This window comes from Dermacentor andersoni, chromosome 2 (assembly GCF_023375885.2).
Source record: "Dermacentor andersoni chromosome 2, qqDerAnde1_hic_scaffold, whole genome shotgun sequence".
Taxonomy (NCBI): Eukaryota; Metazoa; Arthropoda; class Arachnida; order Ixodida; family Ixodidae; genus Dermacentor; species Dermacentor andersoni.
This window is the reverse complement of record NC_092815.1, coordinates 237664025-237674148: the sequence shown is the minus strand read 5'-3', so window position 1 is coordinate 237674148 and position 10124 is coordinate 237664025. Positions and strand designations below refer to the sequence as shown.

Genomic DNA, 10124 nt, shown 5'->3' with positions numbered 1-10124 from the left:
AATATCTACAAACAAAATAATGTCATACCCGTCGTCGTCGGCCTGCCTGACCGGCCTGGTCTCCCGTGGTGAAGTTGCGCCGTCCGCTGCTGTCTACTTGCTCACTTCTCAAAACTACCCCAAACTATTTCTTAAATAAATTTACACAGCATCCAAGGGACACATTTCTCCACCAATGGGCTATTTTGTTACTCCGACCAATCAGGCATGCCGACATCGTCCAATAAGCGTCAGAGTTTAAGGGGCCAAGAAATGGTCGCGTCAACACTCCGTACACAAAAGCACTCTGACCAAAACTAAGCAGCTTTTGACAGCCGAGCGTGAGAAGACGACGCGTCATGTGCACGTGTGACGTCAGGCGCGGCGGTGGCGGCGGCCGGGCGGCAGCACATGCCCGCGGTGCCGTCGCGGTTATTTGTGTACAAAGGTTTCCCCCGCGTCAAAGAGCCCACAAAATTCCCGGAAAGACAGCAAAGGCCCGCGGTATACTCTCTTCGCGACAATAGAATGCATAAGCGTGGCTCAATGAGGACGTAGAAAGAAACGGACACACATAGACAGCGCTGTCCTTGCGTGTCTGCCTCTTTCTACGTCTTTGTTCAGTCGCGCTTACCATTCTATGATGTATTCAAACGAACTAGCCCGTGAACGTGTTTTAACTAAATTAACCAGCACTGTGTCACGGGCGCACAGGTAGACATGAACAGATCTATCTCGATGACAGCGCAAACTGTCTGTGAAAACGCTGGAGCTAGATATCGCGGCCACAGCCGCGAGCCAATTGACCTCCGTGCATCTGTCACTTCAACGCGAACGAAACGTCGAAAGCACAGAGCACACGAAGGTACCGGCAGTATGCGCTCTCTGCAAACATCGCAGATCGCTTTGAAGATTAGGTCCACGCGGTCGCGCACTTTCTCCGCGTCGCAGATTGCAAAGGCGTCTGCTACGCCGTCCGTGATTTGAGTGGCCAACGCCGTAGTAGACGCCGCACTGTCTTTACTCGCACATCGAGGCACCCTGACAGCCGCCGGCGAACGCCCCTCATCCCTCGCCTCACCCGCTTGCCTCGCGCGCCACAGGAGAGGGCACACATCCGGGCCGCGTTCTTCGCTCGCGCACGCGAGAATGAACCGCGTTCGCCGGCTCCCCTCACGCTCTTTCACGCATACGGAACCTCACGGTGACGGCGACGCCGACGGCAGAAATGACCCTGGAGTGTCCATATATTTGCTATCGCAATAAAAAAACTATGATCAGCAATCGCTCGTGCCACTGCTCGCGCGTTCGTCGTCATCTTCCCCAGCTGGCTCCACTGTCGCTCATCATGCCAGCGTCCCCGTACTGCCTCTCCCTCTGTGAAGGCGCTGACGGCACTGGCCCGCTGCCAATCGGTGCCGTGATGTCGGTCTCGAATTATTTTACTCAGTATATCGCGAAATAAAAAACGGCCGTGGCTTAGCTTGGTTAAGCCTGGTGATTGCGAAGCAATAGTGTGTTATTCTCGGATCAGCTGGTAGTATGGCTGGTGGTAGTCTTGGCTTAGGCTAGTGTTACGGCTTACAGTGAATCATCTAAGAGGAAGTCATCCGTCGAATCCGTGTATGCCGACAAACATTTCCCTCACCAGCGTGCCCATTACAATATCTTCCAGTATCGATTGGCCGACGGTGCGGTAACACTCCATTTTCTCCGCGTCGTAAGATATGCCCACTCTGACCATAGCGCCCCTGGTGAGAGGAGCGGGAGTTAGGCCGCCGTTGGTGGCTACCGCCTCGCCTCGCGACGGCGTGAGATGGGGCCCCGTTTTTACACGGCTGGTGTGACGTCACACCGACCGTAGCGCCCCTGGTGAGAGGAGCGGGAGTTAGGCCACCGTTGGTGGCTACCGCCTCGCCTCGCGACGGCGTGAGATGGGGCCCCGTTTTTACACAGCTGGTGTGACGTCACTCTGGGTCACGGGGTGTGACGTCACGCAGCAAGGTCACGCTAAAGGTCAATGATGCCTACCACCGCCTCGCCACGGAACGGGCTGAAGTGCGGCCTAAAGTAGTATTGCTTCGCAATAAAACACGAATGTAACTCATCGTCATCATCATTAGCCTACTTTCTGTCCACTGTAGGACGAAGGTCTCTCCTTGCGATCTCCAATTAGCCCTGTCCTGCGCCAACCGCTTCCAACTTGCGCCTGCGAATTTCTTATTGTATCTTCGACTGGTCGCCTCCATTCCCGGAAGCAGAGTCGGGCAGATGCGGCGTTCCCCGAGCTCCGAGGTAGAGGACAAATGCGTAAGCCGAACGTGCGACTCACACTCGGAGGAGGAAATGGCAGATACGAAACCACATGACTACTGCCAACGCCCGATGTTTCACCTATCGAAAGCTCCTGGCGCTGCCGGGAAAACCGGCGGACGCGCCGGCGGGACGAGCGTTCGTCGAGACGCCAGCATGCAGTGGCCTAGGTTACCTAGGTTACGGTGGGCCGTCGCCAACAGCAGCGATGCGGCGCTGCGATGACGTTTCATTCTCGCCGACTGCTCTGACGACAGGGCCCGGAGCGCCTCAGAGCGTTCGAAGATGGAGGAGAGCAACCGAAAAGAACCAGCCGAACGCAGGGCGCGCACCCTCTTTCGACCAGCCGAAGACAACGACGCTCGCGAGAGCGCTCCAGAGCGCTCAGAAACGACCAACCGAAGATGGCATAAATTTCATCGCCCCGTCTAGTCTTCTGCCGTCCTCGACTGCGCTTCTCTTCTCTTGGTACCCATTCTGTAAACCTAATGGTCCAACAGTTATCTAACCTGCTCATTACATGACCTGCCCAGCTCCAATTCTTTCTCTTAATACCAAGTAGAATATCGGCTATCCCTGTGTGCTCACTGATCCACACCTCTCTCTTTCTGTCTCTTAATGTTATGCCTAACATTCTTCGTTCCATCGCTCTTTGCGCGCTCCTTAAATTGTTTTCGAGCTTCTTCGTCCGTCTCCTAGTTTCTGCCCCATATGCCAGCACCGGTAAAATGCAGTCATTGCACACCTTCCTTTTCAATGATAATGGTAAGCTTCCATTAACCCTTTGTGGGACAGTGGGACACATACGTCCCACATAGTGCTCCACTCTAAAGGGCTCGTACGAAGCAGAAGGAAACCGGAATCATTCTTGTGATGTGCTACCACCTATTGAGAGGTTTCAGTACTTCTTTTAAATATAGTTTCAGCAGCCTCCACTAGATGAGGCAGTGAGTCCAGAACTTGAAACTTCGTTCTTTTTTTTCTGATGCATTGGAAGTTTTCGACTATATGCGATCCGGCAGAAAAGAAAATCAACATGCCTGGTAAGTAATTCCTTTTTTCTGCATTCAGAGAAACAACCCTGGATTAAAATCAGCTCTTGTTTCTGAGATTTGAGCTTACATATAATGAGATAAATGCAAATTTTCAATACCATGCTGAAAAAAGTTGCACATTTTGCTAAGCCTAATGGCAGAATTTTGAGCGGTAATTTTCGAATTATTTGATCTAGAACTTGTCGTTGCTTTCTAATGCAGGCAAGCGATTTCTATCACAAGAAGAAGCTCTCGAGCTCTATTTTAGCATATCGGACGATCCGGACTCCAATGATTCGGATGGGGAAAGCACAGACGAGAATGTCATTCCCGAGCTTGCGCCTCATTGTACAGATGAGGATGCCAGTGCAGATGAAATGGCTGCGTCAACGAGCAGACAGGCAAAACGCAAGGCAACCTATACAAAAAAGAAAACAAAGAGGCGGAAAAGATCGCTAGACCTGTGCGACAACATCGTGGAAAATGAGGAAGAAACGCCGGGCACATGGGGTTGTGACGAGCCAGACCATGTTCTGCAAGTCCCAAAAACATGGGATCCTGAGATGTCACAAAAGTTGCCATCCAAACCGATTGAAGCTTTTTCACTCTACTTCGACGACGAAGTAATGCAGCTCCTTGTAGAGGAAACAAACCGCTTTGCAGAACAGAAAAACCGGCGAAAATGGAAAACGATCACGTTAGATGAGCTTCGGGCTTTCTTCGGCATTCTGATTCTCATGAGTGTAAACCCGAGACATCAGCTGTACCTTTACTGGAGCAGCGATAACTTTTTCAATGCACCAGAAATCTCAAAAGTCATGTCGTTCAAGCGATTCCAATCCATCATGAATTGCCTGCATTTGAGTGACAACACGAAAGAAAAAAAAAGAGGCGAAGATGGATATGACCGGCTGGCAAGAGTACGCCCTCTCATCGATGCTCTGAACAAACGTTTTCAGAAAGAGTACACGCCATCGGCTCATCAAGCTATAGATGAGAGTATGATCCTATTCAAAGGAAGATCGTCTCTGAAGCAATACATGCCAATGAAGCCCATCAAACGCGGCTACAAGGTGTGGTGCCGGGCCGATTCAGAAACCGGCTACCTGATTGCGTTTCAGGTGTATGAAGGAAAAAATGCGAAGCGTCCTGCCAACCAAGCACTTGGAGAGTACGTCGTATTGTCTCTGGTAGAAGGCGTTGAGCCTGGCACGCAACTCTACTTTGACAATTTCTTCACTTCCACTCGCCTCATGGAGGACCTTGCACAGAAAGGAATTCTTGCTGTTGGTACAGTCCGGACAAACAGGAAGGATCTGCCTGATGAATTGAAAATGGACAACAAACTCCAGAGAGGAGAATATATCTGGCGATCAAAAGGAAGCATTGTTGCATATCAGTGGCGTGACACAAAAAATGTGCATGCTTTATCGAATTTTCACCACCCAAAGGACACAGAAGAAGTTGTCCGCAAGCTTGCAAATGGGTCTTCGGTTTCCGTCCAGTGTCCAAAGGCTATATCCGACTACAACACTTGGATGGGAGGAGTCGACAAATTCGACCAAAAGCGCAATGCATACCGAGCTGACAGGAGGTCCAAAAAGTCCTGGTACAGAATATTTTATTTCTTGCTCGATGCAGCCATCGTCAACGCGTTCATTCAAGTAAATGCTGTGAATCCAATGACCTACTTATGGTTTCGATTGGTTCTTGGACGGGAACTCATCAATGGCCAGACATTCAGAACCACCGGCAGCAGGAAGCCGTTCAGAATGAACAAGGAGGGTAGAAAAAATGGCCACAAAATGGTTGGCGTATCGGATGAAGTTCGGTTCATGGGAAGAGAGCACAACCCTGTGAAAGTGGAAAATAGGCGCAGATGCCGTTGGTGTTCCACGAGGGGGAAAGAAGTGCGAACAAGTTTCTTGTGCAAGGCATGCTCAGTCCCGCTTTGTGTGACCTGTTTTGGACCATTCCATGAAGTGGTTAGTCAGAACTAACCTAGTGTGGCACCCGTGTAGGTCAATGGGATAAATACGTCCCACATTTCATTTTCCCATTTAGTGTCAATGGGACAAATGCGTCCCACATTTTTTTCTTTAACTATACATAATAAAACTGTGAAATTTGTTTAGAATCATTTCTGTACACCTCATTTTCAAGTGTAATAAAAAATTTTTTATAATTCTTGCAAAAAATATATGTTGTCCCACAAAGGGTTAAGGAGCTCACAATGTCTGCCGAATGCCCTCCAACCCTTCTTTATTCTCCTGTAAATCTCGTTCTCATGATCAGGGTCCTCTTTAAGTAATTGACCTAGGTAAATGTACTCTTTCACAAACTCTAGAGGCTAACTGGCGATGCTGAACTCTTGTTCCCTTGCCCGGCCATTGATCATTATCTTTGTCTTCTGTATATTAATCTTCAACCCCACTCTTCTACTCTCTCTGTTAAGGTCCTCAATCATTTCTTGTAGCTCGTCCCCAGTGTTGCTAAACAGGACAATGTCATATGCAAATCGAAGGTTGCTGAGATATTCGCCGTGGATCCTTACTCCTAAGCCTTCCCTGTTTATTAGCTTGAATATTTCTTCCAAGCACGCAGTGAATAGCATTGTAGAGATTGTGTCTCCTTGTCTGACCCCTTACATCACAGGTATCTACCTACATTTACATGGTCAATCTTACATGGTCTGCCAGAAGCCTCCGATGAAGATAATGAACGCCTGTCCTCAGACATTGCGAAATGGTTTGAGGATAAACTTAAAATGAGCTGTCCTCAAATAGAAAGATGCCATCGTCTTGGAAGGCCTTCACGTGACCGTCCGCGACCCGTGATTATGAAACTTCTGGACTACCGGGAGAAAGTTTCGGTATTAAAAAGTGGTCACAAGCTAAAGGAAACCGGTTATCGTATTTCGGAAGATTTTTCACTACGTGTCCGGAATATCCGCAAGAAACTTTGGGAAGCGTCTGAGAGTTTTAGGAACAACGGGTGCACGGTCCGCATACGGTTTGACCATATATTTATTGATAAAGTTCGCTATAACTGGAACAGCGCTTCTAATACACTAGAGAAAGTACATCGTAATACAGCACTAAATAGCGTTGCATCTGCCTCTCCGCCTTGACTCCTTCGTCGCAAAACCAATGACCTCCGTGTATTAAATATTAACGCAAGAAGCCTTCTCAATAAATTTTCCGACTTCATCTGTCTAGTAACTGCTCATTCCCCCCATATTATAGGCATTACGGAAACATGGCTACATGACGGCATATTCGACTCCGAAGTTGCGTTAAGTGACTACACATTGGTAAGAGTTGACAGACCAAATGGTAGAGGTGGCGGTGTCGCCCTCTATATACAGTCCCACCTGAAGTTTTCAGTCCTTGAAACCCCATGTGAAATTGAATTGCTTTTGTGCAAGATTCATTTGGAAAGGTCATCCGCGCTAATTGGAGTGTTTTACCGGCCTCCTGGCTCTTGTGGTGATCAGTTCACTTTTCTTAGCAACATTCTGCATGATTTGAAATCATCAAATATAATACTTATGGGAGATTTTAATGCACCAGGCATTCACTGGCCCTCTCTCACCATTACCAGCGGCGACGTGTCACTCTCAAGAAAATTATTGCGCCTTTCCCTATCACTCGGTCTTAAACAGATTGTCCACGAGAACACCAGGGAAACGGCTGTCCTAGATTTAGTTTTTCTTGGCTCAAGTCTTTTCGACGGTGGCTTCCAGTGCTGCGTTACTGACGGGATTTCTGACCACAAAGCCGTACTGTTCTCGGTTTGCTGTATTGTTCCCAAACCGCGGATTGAGTACTGCACTTTTCGTGATTTCAGCCGCGCCGATGATGCTGCAATTACCGACACACTTAGCGAATCGTTTGAAAACTTTCATGAATTATCTTTGAACAATGATGTCAATGTTGCCGTACGGTTTTTTGAGAATATTGTTGAAACATGTATTAACCAATTTGTTCCGCTGAAAACAAAAAAGAAAAATATTAATTCACCGTGGATGACAAGAGGACTACTGCATTTATCTCGTCGTGTTTCGCGATTGCGCAAATCTAAAAGAAATGGTAATCCTGACAAAATTACTGAGTTCAATGAAGCCAAGAAGGAACTGCGCCAGAAACTAACATCTGCCAAGGATTTCTACTATGCTGTTACTTTGCCAAAATTAATGAAAACAAACCCTCGTATGTTCTGGAAATCGATAATGCCAAGTAACAGCACAACTAACAGTTTAGTTGTTAAGGACGTGGCAGTTTCAGATTCACTCACGATTGCTTCCGCTTTTAACACGTATTTTCATTCCGTGTTCACACAGGATAACTCTTCACTTCCACCTTTTAGCTATGACTCATACCCTCCTATTGAAGACATCGTCGTCTCTAGCTCAGGTGTTCTGAACATGATCCTCCATTTAGATACTAAAAAGAGCTGCGGCCCAGATGACATACCCAATTCTTTCCTCGTTCGCTACTCCCTTTGGACAAGCAGATACCTCTCCGTTATCTTCCGTAAATCATTATCCACCTCCACTGTTCCCCAATCGTGGAAGCTTGCTACGGTCATTCCGATATACAAATCCGGTAACGCTCAACTTCTGCAGAACTACAGACCCATTTCATTAACTGCCCACTCATGCAAATTACTCGAACATATAATTTTTAAACACATCACGGAATTTCTTGAAAGCCACAACATCCTATCCAATTACCAACATGGTTTCCGTCACGGATATAGCACCACTACCCAACTAATCGAATTCACGCACGATATTTGTCAGTCATTAGATTTAGGCGGACAGATTGACGGCATTTTTGTTGACTTATCCAAAGCTTTCGACACCGTCCCACACCCAAAACTCCTCTACAAGCTTAACTCCATTCTAAATAACCCTTCTCTGGTTGGTTGGATACATAGCTTCCTAACCCAGCGTTCTCAGTCTGTGCAATTTAACGGCTCTATTTCCTCTCCTGTTAGTGTTTCATCCGGCGTCCCACAAGGTTCCGTTTTAGGCCCGCTTCTTTTCTTATTATATATTAATGACTTGCCGCATTGCGTGTCCGTTAGTATTCGTCTTTACGCTGATGATTGCGTCCTCTATCATAGTATTAACACACCAATGGATCATGATTTACTTAATGACTCCTTTGCAAAATTTTGTAGGTGGTGCAAGGAATGGCAAATGAACATTAATTTCTCTAAAACTGTTTCCATGTCCTTCTCCAGACGCCCATCTCCATCACTTTTCACGTACACTTTCCATGGTCAAGATTTAAAAAGAGTAACCGAATTTAAATACCTTGGTCTTCATTTCTCCCATGACATGTCATGGTCGAAACACATTGACATCATATGTAACAAAGCTTTTAGACGTCTCGGTTACCTCAATCGTTCACTGCGTAAGGCTCCAAAGGATACCAAACTGATGACGTATAAAACACTTATCCGCCCCATTCTTGATTATGGCTGCATCATATGGAATCCTCATAAGAAATCCGATATTAAAAAGTTAGAATCAGTCCAAAAGAAATCAGTGCGCTTCATTTTTCGCAACTATAGCCGAGATTTTTCCCCTTCTTCCCATTATACAGCTACAGGTCTTACAGTTCTTTCATCTCGCCGCCGCTTAGAATGCATGAAATTTTTACACACGCTGATTCATTCTGAGCGCCTTGATACACTAAATAATTATTTGAACTTTAGTCCACCTTCTATCACTAGGAGCTCTCATAATCTCAACCTTATCCCTTTCTTTTGCCGAACGGAGATGTTCAAGCACAGCTTCTTTCCACTGGCCATTGAACTCTGGAATGCGCTGCCTGGAAGCATCCGCTCTTTACCTATGCAAGAATTTTTGAAAGCAATTACATATACTTGATATTCATATTTCTTTGTGCCTGTATCTCGTTTTCTTGCTTTCCTTTTTTTTTACTACCCACTCCTGCAATAGCCTCACCGAGGCTGCAGTATGTATAAATAAATAAAATAAATAAATAAATAAATAAATTTCTTGTGTGGAATTAAAGTATAACTAATTCATACCGCGAATGAACGCGGGTGTATATAAATAACTATGGGTGCGTACATTTTGTCACGATGACCACCGTTCAACACAATAAACGTGTTCGTACCTTTGTACAAAATTCTGTGTCATCTCTTTGTCGTGTGCTATATATTGCTTCGCTGGTCATTCAACTCCACAGAGTGAAATAGCTCATAATTTTTTTTAGTTGGAGTTCGAAGTTCTCTTGCAGGAATCCAGAATCTTCTCGGTGGGCCTTTGTCTCTTTTGCGAATGTTATGCAAGCAACGTTCTCTTGTGCATTCAGTGTTTTTCTGACTGAGTTGAGCCCAGCGGCACCCCTCGAGCGAAAAACTATGCTTCTCAAGAATTGTTGTGGAGTGCCAGTGAGGCGCAGTGACCGTTTCTGTCGGAGACGGCGCTGCCATCAACTTTCATGAGCAGGGGTCGAGTGCAGAGTGGAGGAGCATTCTACGATGCGGCGGTCAGTATTGGTTTCGGAAGAATTTTACTGTGATAGAGCGCTAACTTCAAGTTTTCTGACAGCAGATAGCCGCGCACGGATACATCAGTGTTCTGGCGCGGCCAGATGCTCTGCGATCAAACTTTTTCAAACGGGCCCCTCGTTTAGCCATTTTTTTACGATGGCTCGACTCGCTACATGAAGACCGGGTAGCCAAGGAGGCTGGTACCGTTGCAGGGTGAAGTGCCACAATACCCGGGGCCTGCAGCCACCTGTCAAATTCTACAGG

At 46.8% G+C, this 10124-nt stretch overlaps 1 protein-coding gene across 1 annotated transcript; it reads left to right on the top strand.

Moving 5' to 3' along the window:
- The first annotated feature begins 3068 nt into the window (after positions 1 to 3068).
- On the top strand, positions 3069 to 5546 carry LOC126539903 (piggyBac transposable element-derived protein 4-like). The gene is made up of 2 exons (XM_050186720.3): positions 3069 to 3335; positions 3549 to 5546. Exons 1-2 carry the CDS (start codon positions 3278 to 3280, stop codon positions 5324 to 5326), a joined length of 1836 nt encoding a protein of 611 aa, XP_050042677.3. The 5' UTR covers positions 3069 to 3277; the 3' UTR covers positions 5327 to 5546.
- The last annotated feature ends 4578 nt before the right edge of the window (positions 5547 to 10124 follow it).

Excerpts from the sequence above, each read along its gene's own strand:
- LOC126539903 (XM_050186720.3), top strand. The coding sequence starts at position 3,278 with ATGCATTGGAAGTTTTCGACTATATGCGATCCGGCAGAAAAGAAAATC. Across the intron at positions 3,336-3,548 it reads AAAGAAAATCAACATGCCTG|GCAAGCGATTTCTATCACAA; the intron begins GTAAGTAATTCC and ends TTTCTAATGCAG.